Source organism: Oratosquilla oratoria, chromosome 42, assembly GCF_046742065.1.
Source record: "Oratosquilla oratoria isolate Oo_2021 chromosome 42, ASM4674206v1, whole genome shotgun sequence".
Classification (NCBI taxonomy): Eukaryota; Metazoa; Arthropoda; class Malacostraca; order Stomatopoda; family Squillidae; genus Oratosquilla; species Oratosquilla oratoria.
The window spans coordinates 8,789,066-8,813,765 of NC_134818.1; the positions used below are offsets into that span (position 1 = coordinate 8,789,066).

The 24,700-nt window shown below is 44.5% G+C and overlaps 1 protein-coding gene across 1 annotated transcript in view; it reads right to left on the minus strand.

The window, feature by feature from the left end:
• Window positions 1-7,809: 7,809 nt before the first annotated feature.
• The window catches only part of LOC143021535 (protein muscleblind-like), a 99,176-nt gene continuing 82,285 nt past the window's right edge, over window positions 7,810-24,700 (minus strand). The window contains exon 2 of the mRNA XM_076179134.1: window positions 7,810-8,531. Coding sequence (XP_076035249.1) covers window positions 7,810-8,112 — 303 coding nt within the window. The 5' untranslated portion in view covers window positions 8,113-8,531. The remainder of the gene's footprint in view (window positions 8,532-24,700) is intronic.

The following is a 24,700-nucleotide window of genomic DNA, read 5'->3' on the forward strand; positions in this document are numbered from 1 at the left end:
ATCTCCGAAGTAGCTACATGACCCTATACAATTCTACGCTAAGAGCAGTAGGCTACATAGAAACTGTTTCTTATCATTTACTAATTAACTTTTATCAATGGCGCCTGTATCCCCTGTGCTGATTTACTTTTCTTTCTTTTTTATTCGTTATTCTATTGATAATTTTAAAATCTGCTTTAAACATATTCATCTACTTATTCTTGGCCACGAACAAGTAGCATTGGTTCTTGAGTGTAACATGAGATGGCTGACTACATAAAGTTATACAAAAACACAAAATTGCGAAGCAATTTATGAATGTAGTCAGACCGCTGCACGCATACACGCAGAGAGAGAGAGAGAGAGAGAGAGAGAGAGAGAGAGAGACATGTGTGTGTGTGTGTTTGTGTGTGATTCAACATGATCTTTGGATCACGTGTTGGACTCGTGATCGACAGGCTATTTCCCTTCCGGAAGAGAGCTCAGAGCTCGTATATAACCTATATATGGGTAATGCTGTGACCTTTACACGCACACACACCCCAAACTCCCCGCCCACGAGAGTTGTAGTAACAACCCGCAGCGCAGTGATACTGAAATTATTTCAGCCCTGGGTGGAATTCGAACCCGGATCTCCGTAGTGGCAGCCGGGAACTGTACCAACTGCGCCACGAGTTGTGTATGTAGTCAGACCGTATTTTTACCTAGTTGTATTTTACGGGAAGGGGAGCTACGCTCGTGATGTCCCGCCTTTGTTTCTCGCAGTGTCTAGTTTGCTCTTAAATTCGTGAATGGTTTTTGTACGCACTATTTTTTCGTCCAGTGTGTTCCAAGTGTCCACCACTCTATGTGGAAAACTGTTCTTCTTCAGATCTCTTCTATAACTATGTTTTTTGAGTTTCTTTCCATGTCCTCTTGTGTTTCTCTTGTCCCAATTTAACAAGTCTTCCCTATTAAGTATTTCTGTGCCCTTCATGATTCTATAGATGGTCAGTAGGTGTGTGTGTGTGTGTGTGTGTGTGTGTGTGTGTGTGTGTGTGTGTGTGCGTTTCAGGGAGAGCAGGGCGGGCATTGGGAGGCAATTACGTGATTATTATCGGTGGCTATGGGGCAGCTGTGATGGATGAAGCTTGCAACACAAAGGAGGCGCACTTGGTCGAGACGCATTTGTTATAATGGCGATGACCATTTGGCATAATATTAATCAGTGCGAGTGCAGTGCCAACGACAGTGCAAAAATAATGAAAAAGTTAATGACAACTAATAAAAGTGGTTGTTGTGGCCATTTTTATTATGATGCAAGGCGACACTAATGATATTCTTCACGTATGCAGCTGATTAAAATATTCTGGCGTTACAAAAAATAAGTAAATAAATAAATAAATAAATAAAAAATGAATAAAATAAAAATAACAAATAAATAGAAAATTAAATAAATAAAAATAAAAATAAACGAATGAAAATAAAAATAAATAAAAAATAAAAACAAGTACAACAAAAATAAAAAGATTAGACAGAATAAATATAACAAATAAATAAATAAGGATGAAAATAAACAATTAAAATATAAAAACAAGTACAACAAAAATAAATAAATAAATGACAACCAAATAAAGTAAAATAAAATAAAGATTAAAGATAAAATGAAAATAAAAAGATTAGATATGAAATACATATAACAAATAAGGACGAGTACCACCATGGCTCTGACCGCCATCACAGAAAGAATCCCCACAAACGCAAGTGTCCGCTTGCTTGCACCAACGCATACACAACACACATGCCCAACATCAGCTCCCTCCAGCGCAAGCGCTTCCTCAAAACTGGAATAAAACTATCAATCAGGGATGGGATACCATCCGTAGCATACTTTGTTTACTGTAAGCGGGGAGGGAGGGAGGGAGGGAGGGAGGGAGAGAGAGAGAGAGAGAGAGAGAGAGAGAGAGAGAGAGAGAGAGAGAGAGAGAGAGAGAGAGAGAGAGAGAGAGAGAGAGAGAGAGAGAGGAAAGAGTGGAGAGAGGGAGGAAAGAGTGGAGAGAGGGAGGAAAGAGTGGAGAGAGGGAGGAAAGAGTGGAGAGAGGGAGGAAAGAGCGGAGAGAGGGAGAAGAGAGAGGGAGGGACAGAAAAACTGAAAGGGAGAGGCGAAGAGAGAGAGAGAGAGGGGGGGTGAGGAAAGAGCGGAGAGAGGGAGGGGAGAGAGATAGATAGGGACACAAGGGGAGAGGGAAAGGGAGAGGGAGAGGGAAGGAAGGAGAGAGAGAGAGAGAAACGACGAGCATACCTTTGGTATAGTCGTCGTTTTATTTCATTCCACGTAGCCGAGCCCGGCGGCAACACACCTATTTAATTAGTGTTTGGCAAACTTTTCTTGATTTTTTTTTTTTGACTCGTGAGAATAAACTCTAGCCGCTTTGATGAACAAATTCGGTGCCTCCTTTCCGAGTAAGATTCTTTGCCTTCAAGGACCAACAACACAATGACGAGAAGCCGTTTTGTTAAATTCAGAAACACAAGTATGTATATGTTCTTCTATGTGAATGTGAGTGTATATGTGTTTTATGTGTATTTGTATGTGTTCTTTTATGTGACCGTGAATGTGCGTGTGTGCGTTCTTTTATGTGACCGTGAATGTGCGTGTGTGTGTTCTTTTATATATGTTTGTATGTCTGTGTGTATGTATGTGTTCTTTTATGTGACCGTCAGTGTGTGTGCGAGTGTGTGTATGTGTTCTTTTATGTGTGTTTCTATGTTTGTGTATGTATATGTACATATACATGTGTGTGTGCGAGTGTGTGTAGTGTTCTTTTATGTGTGTTTCTATGTTTGTGTATGTATATGTACATATACATGTGTGTGTGAGAGTGTGTGAAGTGTTCTTTTATGTGTGTTTCTATGTTTGTGTATGTATATGTACATATACATGTGTGTGTGCGAGTGTGTGTATGTGTTCTTTTATGTGTGTTTCTATGTTTGTGTATGTATATGTACATATACATATGTATGTACATGTATGTGTTTGTGTATATAATGTATGTTTGTGTGTACGTATATAAGTACAGTGCGTATATATTATTTATTGAGACAGTGGGAAATATAAAAAATATTTGTGACGATCTTTGCCAACAATACATTTTTTTTTCAAGTCTTTCCTTAATTTATTATCATTTCTATGAAAGAAGCGTGCGAGAGAAAAACTAGATTAAACTTAAAGAGGATGAATATTTTCGAATCATTTCATATTCCAAGCAATGCAACCTCTTCTCAAAACGACCAAGAAACTGAATCAACAAATTAAAATTTCAAATAATACAAAGTTTGGACGGTGCTAGAAAAATTATGCAAAGGGAGTCCAAATTCTAGAAACTTCCGGGTAAACGGGGTATCACATTGGGCTATTTTCCTCCAACCTCCGATTAATTGGCGGTACCGCCTACCTCCAGTTTTTTTTTTCGCCGGATGAACACAAAGACAATCTATATGGTTATCTTAAAAAAAAAAAAAATATATATATATATATATATATATATATATATATATATTAATAATAATAATGTCATTTAATTTGCTGGATGAAAATGAGTTTCCTCCAGCATATCAGATTCCTTTACGAAAGTCGCGGGCTGCAGATCTGCTTCAACAGTCGCAGGAAAAATATCCCAGTGTGATAACATCCGGAAATGCGTTACAATGTGACGCTGCATTTTGGAGCTCCCCGACGGAGGAACTCGTCCGCTTTGGTGGCCCACTCTACCTACATATCTTATTCTAATTAACATCAGGCGACATGTTCCAGTTCAAGAAGCTGGAGATGTGAGGGGGGAGGGAGGGGTTGTAATCGTACCGAACGAGTTAAAATCATCTTGACGAATATCTTCGTTCCAGTGATGTACACTATATATATATATATAAATGTATGGTAATATGGGCAGGATATTTTCTCTTATGCATACCTCATTATAAGTGATGGCTAATTCTGCGCTTATAATTTTCATAAGGGTATTTTCCATAGTAAGGCATAAGGAAAATACGCTTGGAAAAATAATAAGCGTACAACTAGCCATCCCTTCTAATGAGGTGTGTGTGTGTGTGTATGTATATATATATATGTATATATATCTATATATAGATATATATATGTATATATATACACATATATATATTGAGGAAGGGACGCCAAAATGAGTGGCAGGGTGGTGAGATAACCACCGAGAACCGTTGAAGTTTTATTAACTGACGTTTCGCTCTTAACAGAGCTTCTTCTGAAGAAGCTGTTAAGAGCGAAACGTCAGTTAATAAAACTTCAACGGTTCTCGGTGTTTATCTCACCACCCTGCCACTCATATATATATATATATATATATATATATATATATATATATATAATTCTGGCTAACTAAAAAGAGAATGTAATCCTGGTTAAGGGGCGTCACAGTTACGAAAGGAATGAGGTTAACCTCACCTGGTTCACGTAACCTAAAGAAAACCCGTGGTGCTCCCCCGGCCAGCCCCATCCTAGCGCGGCGTCGCGAGACGGATCATCCCGCCGCATGCAAGGCAGTCGCCGCGATTTTACACACACACACGCGCGCGCGCTCGGATCAAACCTCCGGCTGCCTTTCATCCGTCACAAAAGCCCTCATTTTACACACCGCCAGCTGCGACCTCACGAGGCTAAATTTAGTTCCGGCGAAAAAGAAAACTGGCGCGATTCGGCGTCCTTTCGAATTTAATTCCTTGCGGTGTTTGATATAACGCATCCGCCCCCGCGCGCTCAGAAATGATACGAAAATTGGAAACGCATGCTTAAGCCAAACAAGTGTACATGGGCGTCCATTGACACTACAGTTTTATATATATATATATATATATATATATATATATATATATATATATATATATATCAAACATTTTTCTATATTAGAAAGCACCCAAACGGGATGAGATACATATATTGAAATAGAACAGGAACATATTGACAGAGAAACGAATATTTTTCTTCTGATTTAACAACGGCGCATTCTCCATTCAGGTATACTAAACTGGGAATCATGAAGCTTTAAAGTATGACTTCCACTCAAGCTTTAGGAAGAATAAAGTTTGTATTTAGCTTGAACGAGGCAGATGGACATCTCCCTTTAAGAGGGGTTCTGCCATCACCCTTTAATTTATTTATTATTATTATCATATATATGAGGTGCCAAGATAAACAGGAGGGAAATGGAGTATGTAGGGGATGGAATGGGTGGGAATGATATTTATGCCTTTGTTTTTTGGCTATCTCACATGTAAGGGGGAAAAGCCTTGGTGTATGTATATGTATGTATATATATATATATATATATATACATATATATAATGTATATATATGTGTATATATATATATATACAGTATATATGTGTATATATATATATATATATACATATATATATATATATATAATAAGAAGTCGACAAGAACTACAAGCCTTTGGATCTTTGAGTTCGCCGAGAGAGCCATGTCGATCCAGGTTCATGTCTGGTCCCTTTCTTGGGGGACAATGTCCGACCCCTCCGCACAGTTTCCCGTCAGTACACACGGTCTCATACTCCGTCAGAGTAACATGGCCAAGAATCGCGCAAGGATCATGTCACTTGTATCTGAGTTGTGACTCCAAACAAGTCAAGCAGATGTCCTCCAGCCTGGGATGACGAGATTTTGGCCTTGTGAGGAAGGATGCTATAATGACTGCTGCCATTTATTTTATATTATTTGCTTATTTGTTTCTTGTTATTTGTCTGTTTATAATTATTTGCTTGATTTTCATTTATTACTAGTTAGCTGTCAATTTATTATCATTTACTATTTACTATTATTATTTATATTATAATTTTTTTATCATTATTATATTTTTTCAGCATCCGACCTAGTTATGGAACAAAAGGTCTCCTGTCGGCATGATCCGCCTTTATAATCCTATGTTGGATGGAGCCTACGCAAGGAGGCGCTGAGTAGCTGCGGCCGAAGCCGACAGTTCTGCCCTATGATGCGATTTAAGGACTGTCGGGGCAGGGATCAATCAATGCTGGGAATTGGGGAAAAGTGCGGGATTCGAACCTAAAACTGTGCGAATACGAGAACAGCACGCTTACTATCACGCCACCAGCACACCCCACGTCTCTCCAGTTGTGACAAATATTCCTTGTGTCTTCTTGTAATTTGGCTACGACCATCTCTCTGGTCATACTGGTTTTGAGTACTAATGAAGACACTTCATTATCAGAGGGTTTATTATGAAAGTTCTTAGAACTGTTTAGCTCCAGCATCTTCCATAAGCATTTGTACAGTAAGTTCATGGCGGACTCCAATCGTGGCACAAAAGTACGAAGACTCCCAGACAGAGCGATAATAAAAAAAAAAAAAAAATAAAAAAAAAGTGGGGGGTGGGGGGCGATGTATGACACCCGTTGACCAATAAGGCCACGATCTGAGTCACCCACGCGCCGACTCACGGCGCGCTCTGATTGGGCACCGCTCTGGCCAATAAGGACACAGTCTGGGTAGGCTGCCCAGCTTGACGTCTCGCGGGCCAATGGGAGCGCGATCTCTGTAAGCAACTCTGCCTGGTCTTACCGTTTCTCTATCGAGTACTTGTTTTACATGCCAGACGATTCTTTTCATCAACTGACGAAATTTTCACACCGAAAGCGAATCAGACCAGAAATAATGGTCTCAAACTGTCAGGAAGTAGATTTGATTTGAAAGTGGGTAGAAACAACTTCTCCAACCGTGTAGTAAATGAATGGAATAAACTTCCTGCAGGGGCAGTGCAATGTAGTACAAGTCGAACTTTTAAGATTCATTTAGATAATAACCTAAGCAATATTCTGTAATGGCTGCCATTTATTTTATTTCATATATTTATCATTACTTATTTATTATCTGATTTTTATTTATTATTTTAAATCTGCTATTTTTTGTTTGTATATTATTTATCATTATCTATTTTATTCACCCGTATCCGACCTACTTATGGACCAAAAGGTCTCCTGTCGGCATGCTCTTCCTTAATCTGTCGGTTGTGAGCATTACACAGGTTTCAATCAATTCCGGTCCCAAAGAGTTTAAGGCCCTGTTCACACTAGCGGTTTGAACCGCACGGAAACCGAGGCGGTACCGTAGAAAACTGCGCGGTTGTGTGTGAACGTTTCCACTGACTATTGTAACTGAACCGCCTCGGTTTGAACCGTGCGGTTGTAACCGCTAGTGTGAACAGGGCCTTATCTCGCGGGACCACGTCGTACAAGACTCGATGTCTTTAATCCGGTATATGTAACAACTGTCATTTCACTGTTGGTCAAGACAGTCCTGGACAGGAACCGAAACGTTGGGATATTTACTCCTGAAGATCTCGCCGCTCGTAAAGGACCAAGAAAGACTTACCCACAGGTGATCCCCCAGGGCACCACGGAACACCTCCAGGGTCCAGAACGTTAAGATCGTGTTTTCAATCAACGTCGTCTCCCCAGTGACGTGCTCTCTTTGTTCAAGCTCTTGCCAAACGAATTTATTCATTTTAAGGATGGACTGGCGCAAAACTGTGTCTTGGTCGATAGACCTCTTCAACAAATAAAATCGATATATTCTAAGTCCACCTGTTCAACGAATAAAATCGCTTGGCTAAACTAGAAAAAAGATGCAAGTACGTCACCATGTTGGCAAAAAATTAAATAAAAAACACATACAAAGATAAAATTAATCCTGCCTCGACACACATGAACAGAATGCCATAAGAAGAGCGCTTTGCCATACACAGCTAATGCGTGGCACCTTCAACTGGTCCATGGGCGTTTTTATCGAAGGGTTCTCTGGAAGCACTGCAAGGCTAAGATAAAAACAAAAGGAGCGGGTAGGAGGTGGGAATAGGGCGTGGTGGGGGTGGGGGGTGGATAAGCAACACGGATACTGACCTTGATGGAGTCGTAGCAGGCTGTAACTCGTCCGTTTTGCACCTCGACGTTGGGCGGTGGGTGGGCGAACTTGCACTCCGTGTCGGGGCGCGTACACTTGTTGCGCTGAAACTCGCGGCAAACCTCCAACTGCAGCCATCGCGAGTCCTTGACGTTGAGGAAGTTGTTTACGTTGACCATAGCCATGTTTGGCACCCCAGGACTGACGACAGCGCTGTACGGAGGTGCGCTGGCAGCGGCGGCGGCAGCAGCCGAGGGATCCAGCGGGCCGGTTCAAAGAGACTCCGTCTGGAGTCTCACCACGCCAAGTAGAAAGGCGAGACGAGGAGGGGGGCGATGTTGGGGGGTCACGCAGTGGGGGTCAGGTGCTCACTGTCAGCTCACTTGGCTAACCACATTACCCGCTACACCAACACAAACACAAGCCCACACAGCAGCAAAAGCTTCGGGGATTAAGCAGTAACCACAAGTTGTCCAGGACGGTTTGTTTTTAAGCGAGCGTGTGTTGGTCAAAGGTGGCTGGTCAGATGCTGGATCAAAGAAGCAAGCTGATTGTTTGCTGGCTCGTGTGTCACGTGAGGTGGCAGGCACTCTCCGGGTAGGGTCTGCAAGAAAGAGGAGGACGTCACATTGTGAACGAGAGCCGGGGAGGTCACTACGCGGCGGACGGTGCCAAAAGTGCCAGGAGTGCCATCAGCACAACATGAGTCTATCGGCCGCCGCCCGTCTCCTAAACCCGCCGCTGCCCACCGGTCTTCCGCCGCCACCTTCGGAAGCCCCTAGAGGCCCTCCTGAAGGGTGCGAGCGCCGGGAGAGCAGGCCGGCCGGCAAAGGAGACGGGCGACGAGGCGCATGGCACCGTCCGACCTACACAAAGAGTCGCCGTCCCCGGTCCGGCTCCAGACGGGCCGGACCAGGGAGAGTGACGTCAGGAGGCAACACAGCTTAACATAACATAAGGCTTAGAGTTTGCAAGGCCTACAGTTACAGCACTACCAAGTCACGCCAAGAAATGAGGGCCAACCCACCTCACTCGTTGATCGGCAGGGGGCCCAGGAGGGCTAGAACAGAGAGAGAGAGTGGGGTGGAGGGAAGACTATGGGGGAAGAGGGGAATTAAAGAGTAAATTATGTGAAAGGCCGAAAAAGGGGGGACTAGGTGGAGGAGCAAGAGGAAATGGAAGAGGAGGAGGAAGAGGAGAACGACAGAGATGGGGAGGAAGAGGAGGAATAGAATCAGGAGACTGAGCAGGAGTAAGAACGTGACATTTAATTGTCAGTGAAGAGAAACTTGCAGTAAAGGGCGAAGTGGACCAGAGGTTAAGTGATAAGAATCAAAGCAGTGTTAACAAGTCAAGATCTACAGTCCGGCTTGCGCCGAACGAGTGAGACGAAGAGGAGTCGGGAAAAGGGGATAAAGGGAAGGGGGAAAGGATGATTATTTAAAAAAAAAGGAAGTGAAAGTGACAGATAAAGAGAGATAGACAGGGGGGGATAAGGCCACCGACACCACACACACTAAAGCGTGCAGTACGGGCGGATTGAGAAACTACACATTGGCGGAGAGCGCGTACGGTGGATTCATGCAACGAAAGCCGTCACGGGGGTAGAGCAGCCGTCACGGGGATAGAGCAGCGGACAAACCGTCAACATTCGGCAGGGGACTCTACGCACATAGCACGGGCGGGGATGGGGGGGATGGGTGGTGACAGGGGTGCATGGGGAGAGGGGAGCAGACGATGTGTTATGGCCACAGAGTGCACAAAGGGGGGGGGGAATGGGGGTACACACAGGAGCGCTGTGAGACAAGGCGATGCCATTTTGGGTGCTGGTGCACGCTGGACACGTAGTGGGTGCGTAACTACTCACAAGATACATGGAGCGAGGAATTAAGGTGGAGAGGAAAGGAGGGATGGGGAAGGGCACAATGACCAATGCGTGGCCCTTCTTCACGTTAAGGGGGGACGTTAGGGCCCTTCATTTGACGATAAGGACACCAATACACAGTTCCTTAAGGTCGGCAGGGAGAGAAGAGGTGTGGAGGTGAGGGCGGGAGGGTGGGAAGGGGAAGGGAAGGGGCGACCATGCAGGCGTAGAGCAAGGGGTAAATGAGGCCTTGTGTTACATCTAACATGTGCATAAAAAAAAAACAATGAACTCATGCAAAATCATACTAAGCCGGCCAACCCCTGTGGCCTCTCCAATGGGGGAAAGGAAATTCCTTCGGTATTGTACATTGAAGCATTCACGAAACACTTAAAAAGAAACACTTCAGAACTGCGAACACACACTTCACATATACTTCCATTATGTATAAACACGAGCATGGGGGTGATGGTGTGGGGGGGGGGATTGGGCAAATTTTGTAGTACACAACACGGGTTGAGCATAGGCAGAACACACCTATGGACACCTTTGTACAACACGGGTAAATTTCTGTCGAGTGGATGTGGTGGACGGTGCTCGCCACCGGGTCATGAGCTTGCGATATAATACCACAGAGTACAGGCGAGGCAGAGTCTGGCACCACCGTGGGTGTTATCAAATGTTTCAGCAAAACCCTGTGCAGCTGTTGGGGAGGGGGGCAAAAAAGGGCGTTTTATCACTGGAGACCACATCGGACATGAGCCCACATGTCAACATGCAGGTGGACAGCATCCCGCTGTGGGACAAACACGATATACTTGGGCTAAAGAGACCTGTGGGTAGGTGCTGTGGATAGAGATCCAGGAGGACGTGGATTGCTGGGGGGAGGGACAGGAATCTAGGAAGGGAACTTTGGGTGGACCTATAGACAGAAATAGCTTGATAGAGAAAGCGTCATAGAAATAAATAGATACATAGGTCAGTAGAGAGGAGATAGAGGAAAGGTGAGGGAGGAGAGAGGGAGAGAGAGGGAGGGGGTGAGGATCAGGCCTTATGACCTGTGAGAGTTCAAACGACGTGAAAGGCGAGGAAGGGAGAGCTGGATGTCCCGAAGACACAAGTACGAGAAAGAGACGATGACTCAGGATCTAAGAAGGTAATGACAGGTGGACATATACGGTCATGAGTATCTTATCTTGAGGGCAACAGGCGAGGTGACAAAGAACAGAGGACGGGATTATCTTTGTCTTGAAATAACAGCTTCTTTGGGCCTGTACCATCACAGCCTTTCGACCACCGCGTCCAGTGTCTTTTACGACACTAAACATCTACACTAAGCCCAAGCGATAACTAGAGTGGACACTACACATCACTAAAATGGAACGATGAGTGGCAAAATGAAGAAGATTACTAAGGATTATTGGTGGTATTAGCGAGCAGGCTGAGAGTGGAAATCAATATTCTAGTGAAGAGACACTAAACATTTATGTTCTAAGATCCTTCTAATCTCCTATCAAACATCTTGGAGGTGAAGCCAGAGGGGATGAATGCCATGACGTCACCGTCAGTGCCAGTGAGGCACATTAACTGGCACAAGAAGAGGGTGGGTAAGAACTGTACTAAAACATGGTAGAAGATTAAGAGAAGTATTAGGCAATAGTCTGTGCGCTCAAGTAGTCCGTTCGTGGCAAATCAACCGTATATGTCTCTCCTATTTCCCATCTATGTGTTATCTTATTTTTTTCTGTATATAGTAAAGGAAGCTGCATAGTACAATAAGTATCACTTTTTAGAATTATAACAACGATTACCTATACCCCATCCCACCTGTCTCACATGTGGCAACCTGGGAGGGAAAACGCGCTGCTGCCACGTTTCATAGAATTTATTCAAACCGTTGTTATAATCCAGAAAAGTGATAATCATTGTACAACTTCTTTTAATACATGCAGAATATATAAAAGAGCAATTTTAAGTAGCACGTACATGGGAAATGAGAGAGAGATGCATTACTTAAGTTGATTTGGCAAATGATTAGTGGTAAATCACGACGTATGCCACACCCTGAACGGACTCCTTGAGGCGCACAGACAGTCGTCAAAAGATCCACTAAGATAGCAAAGACACCATTACATGTGAGGATGGGCATTTCTGACGACAGGTGACAGTACATGAACACATGTACTTGAAGAACAGAAGAGAACAAAAGAAGTAACAATTACAAACATTACTCGAAATTATGACATAACAATGCCGGGACAGTCACTGATAACTGGCCACCATTCAGGGGGCATCACTGACAAACATTAGGTAAATCACTAACAAAGTCATTGATCAGAATCTATATTGACAATTGGCAGATGCCGACAAGTCTAAGAAGAAACACCACAAGTGAGGATGGAGCTTTTATTAGTGCGACCTTTCCTTTGTTAAACCTTTATCAAGTAATTAATAAAGCTTTAACAAGCGAAACACTGTACAAATAAAATCTCCGTCCTCACTTGTGGTATTTCTTTTTAATTACAAAAACTATACAATTCATGAACGACTACTACAGATGACCTCACACGGGGAACCCCAGCCGACCTAGAAGAGGAAATCACAGTGCCAGGTCATGCGAGATCAGACAGAGACGGAGACCGGCTGCAGTGCCAACTGTGATCATCATGCGCAGTGCCAACGACAATAACTAATCTAAGAGGAGTTACTAAGTGTCATGCGACGAGTGAATAAAGCGTTGGTGTGTCACTGACAACCATCACGGGGAGAAACTACGAACACTTAAATAAAATCGGTGGGGAAACAAAATGAATATAGGAAGGAAGGGAAACCACACTAGAGACATGTTGATTTATAGGAATGGAGGGAAATTGGGGGGATTGGATGTACCAGGAGGAGGACCAGGACGAGGAGAAGTGAGAAGAGGAGTAAGGAAACAAAGAGGACGAGAATGAAGAGGGTGAGAAGTAAGAGGACGAGGAACATGGTTGTCGAGGAAGTATAAAGGTAAGGAGACATTGTGGGTAATGGGCAAGACATGACCGAAATGGGAAACGGAATGATTGGGGAGGAAGGGGAGGAAACGGAGGAATAGGAGGGGAGGAGGGGGAAGGGGAGGGGGAGGGGGAGGGGGAGGGAGAGGGGCAGGCTGGGGGAGACAAGAGGAAGGCGGCAGGCAACTCGTGACAAACCTTTATGGCAAGTCACGTTAAGTCACCCTCCGACCTAAAATGTGTTGCCTCTGTTGACTGTTTCTATGTGTGCGGCGTGTGTGTATGTATGTATGTATGTGTGTGTGTGTGTGTGTGTGTATTATATACTATATGCGCCGCAACATTCGAGTTGATGTCGGGGAATGTATAGGACAAGTTCCAGAATATTCCTTTTGTACATTCTGCATGGTATGGTTGGTAGCGCCCTAACCTTGTGCTAAGGTCGCACAGCCAAGGGTTTAAATCCCGGTTGAAGATTTATGTACATATGTGTGTGTGTGTGTAATGTACATTAAAATCGCATATATGTACACATACGCTACACTAAACTCGTGTGCCTAATTATGTGTCCTGTGTTTATTTTTCATTATTTTTCCAAACACGGGTGTATCGTGTATGGAGATTAAAAATATCTATTTAGTAACATTATCTCTAATTACTTCATTCGAAAAAACACTGTTTTCTTAACTTTGTTCCTGAATGAGATATATTTGGCTTAAAAAATTTGGAAATTTCTTGTTATTTTCTTACGACTCGATAAGAACATCACGTACTTTGTCCTAACCTAACCATTTGCTGAACATTCACATTAGACAAATATGAGCAGACACACACACACACACACGCACACACACGCACATACAAATTGAAGGTACTCAACTTGACTAAAGACCCAAAATCTGACTTCAACCTTTTCGCTATAATGACGAGTTAAAGATAAATAAATAAATACAAAATGAAATAAAAAAAATATATATATATTGTAACGCAACACGGTCTTAATATTTCAATATAACAAAAATTATAACAGTACTAAAAGAATAAGCTAAAATAAAAAATAAATCCAACATCAGTATTCTTTACATGATCTTTTTTTTTTCTCTTGATCAAAATGCTGAACTTGAGCTTTGAAATTTCCTCGGAACTTGGCGGAACTGGGTTCGATTCCAACGGGCACAGATGATTGCCACTTGCCCTACTAGTTCTCTGGGCACACAAGGCACGGGTGACGCCTTGGGGAGCAGATACACAACTTATGACGTCACAATTTATTTTCTAATCCATTATATGCTGATCCATTCACGACTGTTTTATATTTCATTCTGGTTAATGAAAGAGAGAGAGAGATAGAGAGAGAGGGGAGAGCGGGTGAGAGGAAGAGAGAGGAAGAGAGGGAACGAGAAATAGAGGAGGGAGAGCGAGAGAGGCGTGAGAAAGAGAGGACGAGGGAAAGAGAAAAACCAAGGCGTTCCAAAATGATACAAATACTCCTTCCTTCCTTTCTCTGAGTATGTAATCCATTTCTTTACACATGAGTTCATTGATAATTAAAGTGATTATTGGTATGCAAGAATGTATCAATACAACAAAATTCACAACGGGTCAGGAACAAATGTCCGCGGCACTCAGGATTACGATCTCCTCGCTACTGTCGCCGCGGTTCTTATCTCCTTCCATTCAATTGTGGAAGTGGAGGTGGAGGTGGAAGTGGGTAGTACCTCCACAATCAATCCATCAGATCAACTCATGCCTGGCACCTTGACTCCACCTCCTACCCGCCAACCACCTCCATCTGTTTTCCGTGACTTTCTCTATCGCTAAAATTAAAACCTTTCGTAATGAGAGGATTTAATTTATCTATTAATTTATTTTGATGTGGGTGCTGACAGACAGTTGCACATACATTCATACATACATACTGTATACTCACACACAAACAGCTTACCAAAACAGATCCAGTTTTAATTTCCCTCCAAGTCCCTTTCCTTTGAGCGGCATTAAAATACGGACTTCAAAACATATACACCCAATCAAAAAAAGTAAATAAATAAATAATAATAAAACAAAAAATAAAAATGTAACAAACGCACTTTTCCTGTGAATGGTTACGATGATGCAATCACACACACACACACACACACACACACACACACACACGGAACACCACAAGCGTAGCTCTCCTTTCCGTAAGAAAAACTAGGTTTATACACACACACACAATCCATCACCACCAGTTTTGCCTCCATTGGAAATCTCACCCTTCCCCACTACCCCCACCCCCACACTCTCCACTATCCATATCACATACCCTTCACCACCATGCCCCTTATCGCCGATTGCATCAAAGGCTTATCTTCATCCTTTATCAGTCATGAGAAATCAAGGTTACAGCTGCGAACAGGGACAGTTTCGGGCAGAGGTTAAAGTTGACTGCCGTATGTTCTTTTAAGTCTTTGTTATGGTGAGCGTTATTATTATTATTATTATTATTATTATTATTATTATTTTTTTTTTTTAAGGTTGGGGGAACAGGGCCGGTGAGGGAAACGGGTTAAGACTGTGCCCGGAAACTGATCGATGTCCATAAATTTAGCGTCACAACACGCAAAATAAAATGCAAAATAAAATAAACATAAATTAATATACACATAATATGAAACTTTAATAAATATGATATATAACAAATGAATAGATAAATAAATCTATGAATACGTATTTAAAATAATATAAAATATATATGTACATAATTTAAATAAACAAATTCATTAATCGGTAAAAATCCGGGATTTTATCCGACCGAGACCACTGTCCGTCTGAAGCCCATCGCTTTGAACAACGTCTCAACGTCTTGATAATAAGAGGTACCGCGTACGTGCCTCCCCGCCAAACACATAAAAACTTTCTAAAACATTTCACCCCGTGAAAGAGTCTTCCCAAGAGGCTCTGCAACTCTCTTCCTCCTCCTCATCAGTCGATAAAACGATTTTTTATCATTTTTCTTTTCAGAATTTTATCGAACTTTAGCTTTGTTTTTCTGTCGCTCATTGAAATAGGAGATAGAGAGAGAGTGAGGCGAAAGAGAGAGGGGGAGGGAGAGAGAGAGGGAGGGAGGGAGAGAGAGCGAGAGGGGGAGTTGAGGGAGAGAGAGAGGAGAGAGAGATAGATAGATAGATAGATAGATAGAGAGAGAGAGGGGGGGAAGGAGAGGAGAGAGGGAGGGAGAGGAGAGAGGGAGGGAGGGAGGGAGGGAGAGAGGGGAGAGAGAGAGACAAGAGAGAGAGAGAGAGCTGGAGAGAAAATGGAGGTCATAGTGTAGGAAGTAGAGCCAATTGAGATATGAACCATGAGTGGACGAAAAGCTGACAAAGGAAATGTGTTGAGCTGATGCCATCGTGTGTACGTGTGTGTGTGTGTGTGTGTGTGTATGTGTGTATGTATATGTGGTGTGTAAGTGTGTGTGTGTGCGTGCACTTACACCTCAACGAGATTTAAAGCAAAAAACAAAATATTTGGCATCATCTCTTTCAATAGTTCAAAAGGTAACTGCACGACTAAATCCTTCTCCCCCCTTGGGGTAGGCGGAAGGGTAACGACACCCTATCCTGACTGTGAACAGGAGTGCGCACGCACGCGCGCACGTACACGTGTGTACACCCGTGTGCGTTTATGTGCACGTGCGAGCAAGCATGCATACGTGTGTGTGTGTGTGTGTGTGTGTGTGTGTGTGTGTGTGTGTGTGTAATGAATATGTGGAGGTAAAAGAGGACGCCGAGGAAGGATGGGGAAGGGGGAGGGGAGCAAGAGGAGGGGGCCACTTTGCAATCAGCTGTTCTAATGAGATGCTGCGTTACTTTGCCTGGTCTACACTCGGGAGCAGGTGCAAAGGGCCAGATGCGATGAAGAGGTAGGGGGCCAAGGGAGGAGGAGGAGAGAAAGGAGAAAGAGGAGGTGGAGTAGAGGGATGAGTAGACACAGGGGGAGGAGTAGAGGAAGGAATGTGAGGAGGGGAGGAAGGAGAAGGAGGAGCAGAAGGATGAGGGGACCGACAGAAAGGAAAAGAAGGAGTAGAGGAAGGAATGAGAAGAGGAGAGAAAGGGGAGGAAGAGTAGACGGAAGAGGAGGAGTAGAAGGAGGAGGAGTAGAAGGAGGAGGAGTAGAAGGAGGAGGAGTAGACGGAGGAGCAAAAAGTCAACGAAAACGAGGTGAGTCGACGGCAGAGGTCATCACGGAGCGTCTGGCCCGGCGATGACCTCCTTCTTCTTCTTCTTCTTCTTCTTGCTCCTCCATGCAAAAACTCGCGGCTCTTTGCCTAGCCGCGGAGACACTCCTCACGCCTTGCAAGAACTGGAGGACGAGGAAGAGGAAGAAGAGGAGGACGAGGAAGAGGAAAAAGAGGGGTGCGAAGAGGAGGAGGAAGGAGGTGGTAGGGGAGGAATAGGAGGAACAACAAGGGGAAGAAAATAGTAATAATGAGGCGGGGGGTAGCAAAGAAAAGCAGGGAATAGAATGCTGCTGCTGCTCATTATGATGATGATGAGGGAGGAGGAGGAGGAGGAGGAGGAGGAGGGGAAGAAGGATTTTTTTTTTTTTTGCTGACTTCTTTGAATAATATCCATCGCAATCTTAAGTACATTTTCCTGTCTGGATACACACACACACACACACACACACATATATATATATATATATATATATATATATATATATATATATATATCTATATATATAATATATATATAAATATATATATATATATATATATATATATATAAATATATATATATATATATATATATATATATATATATATATATATATGTATATGTGGGGAGAGAGAGAGAGAGAGAGAGAGAGAGAGAGAGAGAGAGAGAGAGACGCGCGTAGGCGACGCCCTGAGGGCCCTGAGGAGGAGACGGGCGTATTAGCATCGGGCCTGGGTCAGACAGCCCGTTACGATAATTACAGACCTCGGGTCACAGTCAAGCGAAAGACTTACGACCACCTGACGTCATCGCTGCATTTGGCTAACGAGGCCCCCTGGAGAAAAAAGAAACAATCTGATGTCATGGTTGTAATTGGCTACCGACATTATGACGTCACGCTGCAACCTCTGAGGCTTTGTAACTCTCCCGAAACATGAGTCTACAATCTCGCTAGTGTCTTCATATCATTCGAGTGACGACCTGTACACGTTGCCCTTGAGCAAGAGGAAGAAGCTGGTAACCCTTCCAAGTGGGCAATGAAATATTTTGACCCACGCTAGCTACAAATACAACTTTTCAAATCCGTTTTTTATTTATATTGTTCAATTCCATTTACTCATACGTTCATTCTTTACTGCAGAGTATCTGAGTAACCTTTAAACACAGTAAAACGTAGCGTCTCGACCCCAAGTCGATGAAAACGAGGACGAGCCCAGATTTCGTGTAGCCGACTGTACACGTGATGATGAGCTACAACAGCGAACACCCACACCTGCCCATTACATTACATATCATTCGCTATATTTTTCAATACTATTTAATGTCAAAAAATCCCCCCTATCGGGTGGCTAAAACGGTGCCCCTTACAGTACTTTGAAGTGGGAAATTTAATGAACCTTGGTTCAACTTCGCCGCAGCAGACCTTTGGCTGGAGCACTGGGGACAAGGATGCAAAGATGGAGGCGTAGCATGGAGGTAAAGTCTGGAGAATGGAGGTGGAAGTGATCAAGGAGAGAGAGAGAGAAAAAACACTTAAGGAATACAATCCACCAGAAAAAAGGCTGAATGTGTGTGTGTGTGTGTGTGTGTGTGTGTGTGTGTGTGTGTGTGTGTGTGTGTGTGTGTGTGTGTGTGTGTGTGTGTAAGGATCCCAGACAGTGGCGAATCGGGAACAACTCGCGGTATCGAGAGGTGGGGGGAGAGGGAGGAAGAAGAATGATGGAGGGGGGAGGGGGGTGGCGATGTCGTCTGGGGGCATCACTGGACAAGAGGATCAAAACGACACAAGATGGTGTGTGTGTGTGTGTGTGTGTGTGTGTGTGTGTGTGTGTGTGTGTGTGCGTGTGAGAGAGAGAGAGAGAGTGAGTTATGAATAAAGAAGGAAAACGCATTTGTATATTAATTGAAAGAGTTTGATGTGGGAATTGGGAGTTGGGGAAGGGAGAGAGAGAGAGAGAGAGAGAGAGAGAGAGAGAGAGAGAGAGAGAGAGAGAGAGAGAGAGAGAGAGAGAGAGAGAGAGAGAGAGACAGAGGGGGGAGGGGGGAGTAGACGGGCTAGGGCAGGTGGGGGGAGGAGGGTTAAGGCCGAGAGCGGGAGGGAAGGTTCTGGAGGTTGGCTGGCTGGCTGGCTGGCCAACACACACCTGCCTGCCTGCCTGCCAGGTTCTCGCCAGCCAGCCAAAGACTGCATCACACAAGTCGAAGTTTCCGTCAACAAATGACGTCGATTATCATTCTCTGCTTATTAAGTCAAGTTAATTTCGTTCAATAAAGGTAAAAGAACAAAATTTAGGAACAATGTTAAGTAAAAAAAAGTCATTCGATTCTACACAAGTCGACGATTTTTCGTCCAATGTGATACGGTACGTCCAGAGGAGTTGTCCTTCACACCAATACTCATACACTCCCCTTCACACTCCCACTCTATCCACCGGCAGACTTCCACACTTGACAACTCCACCCATCTTGTATCCTTCTTACTAACTCCACCAAACGGCTTTTCCACTACCATTCCACCAACACAAAACATCCACCAGCGGCCTTCCACATAAGCCTTGTTGACACGGGGCTAGTTAAGTAGCCGCTAGCATCAGCGGCTACTAAACTAGCCCCGTATTAACGAGGCTTAAAGGAACCACCTGCCTGTGGTTGGTTACTTTTCTCCACCTGTCCCTAGCTATCGGTATCCCTCCACATGCCTCTTCCACCTGTCTTGTCTTCCTACGTTCCACCTCCTGTTGTTCTTCAATGGTTTCCTTTTCTACAGAAGCGCGCACTCGCTCCTCCACGCTGCTCCAACTTCCAAGGACGCCACAGCAGGTCCGTCTGTCTGTGTCTGGCTGGCTGGCTTGGCTGGCTTGGCTGTCCTCCCGCATAAGACCAGGTACTACTACACCAGCATCCTACACCAGTACCACTGCTGAGACCTACCAGGTGATTCCCACCCAATTTATTCTCTCTCGATTCATTGAACATCAACGAGGTATATTGCCTACATAGATTTACATGAACTGCTTCGACTAAAAATCACATTTGTTTCATATGACACACCGTTAGCAGATAATACCAATAAGGAAAGTATGTCACAGCACAGAAAACGGGGCACAAGTACTCTTCCTATCGACATGCCTTACCCAGTAAAACCCACCATGGCTTTCATGGAAAGAGAGAGAGAGAGAGAGAGAGAGAGAGAGAGAGAATCTACACTCGAACTAAGTTCTCCTTTCTCCTTCGCTGGCTCTTAGTGAGAGCGGCGATCTAACACCAAGCCACTTTAATCTCTGCTTCGTCTTTCAAGCCGGACTCCGAGAGACCAACCGGTCCCGTGCCCTTCTCCACCCACATTCACACCGCAAGAGACCTTACCACAACGTCGGGACACAAAGTCCCCGTCCCATTCCACTTCACTTCCACTATCCACCATTCCCACCGTCACCACATATACCCTATACCCACCATCACTATCACCACCACAACCACCAACACCACTTTGTGTCCAACTATCTCCCTCTTCTTTCTCCTCTTCCACTATCACCGCCACCATTCCCACCATCACCACAACCACCCAATCACCACCACTACTTGTACCATCCCGCCCTCCAAACTACCTCCTCCTCCACCTCAGCTTCCACTATTACCCACCACCGCCTCCACCTCCCCGTCCATTTACCCTCTACGCCACCCCCTCCCCCACCCGCCGCCCACCTTACAAAACGCTTACCCATCTCGTCAACTGAAGCGACGGCCGTGCGCGGTCAGCGCGCCAGAGTACATCTACCTGCTCACTGTTACAGAACACGGATGCTGCGTCCTTAGCTCCCAGGGGGACCCCTGCGCCCAAGGGGGTGTGGGGAGCCCACTGGCGAGGCAGGAGGAGGAGAGAGGTCCTCTTGGACCCTGGTCATGGAGGGACACAAGAGCTCGTGAAGAGAGAGAGAGGGGGAGGGGAGAGGGAGAGGGAGAGAGAGAGAGAGAGAGAGAGAGAGAGAGAGAGAGAGAGAGAGAGAGAGAGAGAAAGAGAGAGAGAGAGAGAGAGGGGGAGGGGAGACGCGCATGACCCAACACACGACTTCACCACTCTCAACCCCGAACGGGTCACAACCGAAGGAAGCAACAACAGATAACAGCCCCCTTGAACTCAGTGACGCATTTGACGAACGACACTCAAGTTACCAGACTATTCTATCGAGTCGAAGGAGACGGGCCCCGGCCTGAAGGGACTCTCCATCGGCCGAGACCCCCTTTTGGGCTGCATAACCACTGCCTCTCGATAACCAGACTAACACAAATCAGTCACGTGACCGTGTTGAGCCGAAGGTGGGTTGGGCACAATGCGGGGATCCATTACAGGAAAGGAGCTGCGACGGGCATCATCAATTCTGGGCCGTGGGGTGGGTTGACTGGGAGCGCGCGCGCGAGAGAGAGCCGTGTCCGTAGGACGGCTTCGTCCTCCGATAGCGCCGTGTGAGAGGGAGAATCACCCAGAGTGCCCAAGCGTATTCGTGGGCGCGAGGGACTCGAACAGGGACTAAAGACAATCAGATTTCCAAGTTCATGGATATTGAGGTGCTTTCAATCGCATTGAATAGTAAGAAAGGCTACCTGCTTATCTATCTACTCATTCGTTAATTTTTGTTGTATTCCAGTGTGATCATTTCACATGTTTACGAAATAGTGGTCGCAATGTGAAGAAGGCACCAGGCAAAACTGTCGTCGAACTTTCGAACCTTGGATGTACGGCCGCCGGTGCTTGAAACTGTTACAAGACAGGGCGACGAAGTTACACAAGGAAAGTTTGTGTTTGTTTATGCACACGAGCATGGGAACGCTCTTGCACTACGCCTGTCTCAAGGAGCTTTGATGCTGTGGCATGACTGCAAAAGCATATGCTGCATTGATGGGTTGAAAAACGGAGTTGTGGAGGGGTTTGTAAAATTTATAGATAGGTGTCATCTTACGAATGTTAGTTTTTCGAGATTTGAAAAAGGGGGCTCTCCTAGGCTGTATCTGCCAGCTGGAGTACATCTAGCACTCACCAGCTAGAGTTCCATCTTAAAAAAAAAAAAAAAAAAAAAGCATGACACAATGACCTCTGTACCATCTGAGCAAACTGGCAGCCACGTACGTCTGAACATGGGGCGAGTGCATGGCTGGAAACGCGGGTTACGGGCATGGGGGGAGGGGGGTAATGGGGGACGGGAGGGGGGAGGTGCACGACTGGGTTGGGGGGAATGCACGACTGAGGGACGTTGTGAGTCTGTAAGAGGAGGGTGAGGGTGGAGGAGGAGGGGGTGATGGTGGTGGTGCATGGCTGGGGTGGGGACGGGGTGGCGGGCGAGACGATGCCCCCCTCGTGGGGGTACGAGGGACGGCGAGCCGAGATCGACAATGCCTCCTGTAAAGGATTTTGGTATGAGGATGGACGGAGTGCTTGGGTTGCCAGACTGAAGAGGAGGGGAGAAAAGAGAGAGAGAGAGAAGGAGGGACAGTGAGAGAGAGAGAGAGAAGGAGGGACAGAGAGAGATAGAGAGAGAGAGAGAGAGATGTGCAAAGAACTACATTTCGCAAATCACTGGTCCATAGTACGTTACTCTGAACTGCCATATAAGAAACAACACTGTCTTGTGATTACCCCCTTCCATACCCAGTGGTCCCTTTCCTTTTCTTCTACTTGCCTTCAGACTATTTCATTCATCCCTGTGGCACCCTGTGGCTACTTTGAAAAGGATAAGTATAGGGCTACTTTGAAAAGGATAAGTATAGGGCTACTTTGAGAAGGATAAGTGTAGTGCTACTTTGAAAGGGATAAGTATAGGGCTACTTTGAAAAGGACAAGTATAGGGCAACTTTGAAAGGGTTATACTGTATATGGGGATACTCTGAAAGGGATAAGTATATGGATACTTAAAACGGGATAAGTATGTGGATACTTAAAACGGGATAAGGATGGGGGTACTTAGAAAGGGTTTTACGTGCGGTGCTACTTTGAAATAGACAAGTATGAGAATATTCTGAAGGGAACAAGTATTGCTTTGTTGTGTGAGCATTCCACTAATAAAGACTGAGAAGGGGAAGGACTGGGGCGGGGTGCTAAATGATGTCTGTGGGGGGTGGGGGGATTGTAACTACAGTGAGAAGGGGGGTTTTATTAGGGAGGGGAGGGATGGAGGTCACGTGTAGGCGACTGCTTGCATTGTGGATCACAGAGTTGGTTTATTTGTAAAGGCGGAAAAGGGAAGGGGAGGAGAGGAGATGAGAGAGGAGGAGAGGAGACGAGAGGAGAGGGGAGGAGAAGAGAGGAGGAAAGGGTAAGAGAAGGGAGGGAAATTAAGGGAAGGGAAATGAGGGGGGAACAAGGAAAGGAAAGGAGGGAAAGGAAGGAAAGGAAATGAGGGAAACATGGGAAAGGAAGGAAAAGGAAAGGAAAAGAAATGAAGGGAAAAGAAAGGAAAGGATGGGAAGGGATGGGACAGAGGCTGCGCGAGGTACGTAGCAAGCAAGTGCACAAAAAAGGGTGGGTGTGGGGGGAGGGGGGAGGAGGAGGAGGTGAGGGAGGTTCATGTAAGTGTGCAGACGAGACAAACCCCCCCCCCACCCTTTACCCTCCACCCCCAAGCACGGGCACTCCCCTGTCCCATGGTGGAGTATCATATGCTGACCGAGAAGTCTAAGAGTAGCAGCAGCAGCAGTAGACTCTTCCTCCCCTTCCTCCTCCTCCTCCTCTTCTTCTTCTTCATCCTCCTTCTCCTCCCCTCTTCTCCCATTATCCGATTCCTATTCCCCTTCCCTTCACTCCTCCACCTCTTACCTCCCTCATGTATCATTATCACCACCACCACTAACACCACCTCAACCACCACCACCACCACCTCTAATCCTCCTCATCTTCACTTCAAATCCTTAAGACGTTTTCCTGCTTCCTTCTCGACCAAGCCCCCCTCCCCATCCTCGTTAACCTCCCCCCATTCTCTCAACCACCAACCCCATTTATTTCTATTCTCTATGCTATTCTCCGTCTACTTCACTCATTTCTTAAAAAAAAAAAAAAAAAAATATATATATATATATATATATATATATATATATATATATATATATATATATACACAAACACATCTGTATATATACCACAACTTCCTCTGTACATATTTATTCTCTTGTAATCCTTGATGATGTGATTATATCACGAAAGCGCTCGGATTCAAAAATTTATATTCCTTTCACTGTGGTGTTTAGCATAACACACGCACACACACACACACATATTATATATATATATATATATATATATATATATATATATATATATATATGTATATATAGATATACATATAAAGGACTTCCATATACCTCGCTACGATATAGGATTTCAATACCCTCGAATTGAATATTTCTCATTCATTCTATACAAGAAGACAACTTGTAAATCATTCTGTACTGCCCGAAATTTCGTCCTCTCCCTTTCGCGTTTATATCTTATAACATCATCCATATCAATAAAAAGTGTTTATAATTTATATTGTTCATATATCAATCAAAATTATGAATCTCATCGCATACACTGACTACAGAGTAATGACAACAACCATTGCAATAACAACAATAGCAAAGATAACAATGATACAAACGAGAAAGAATTAAGATAATAAAAAAATAATAATAATACTGATAACGAGAAAAATCATCTAAGATGTAATTCCAAATCTTCACCACT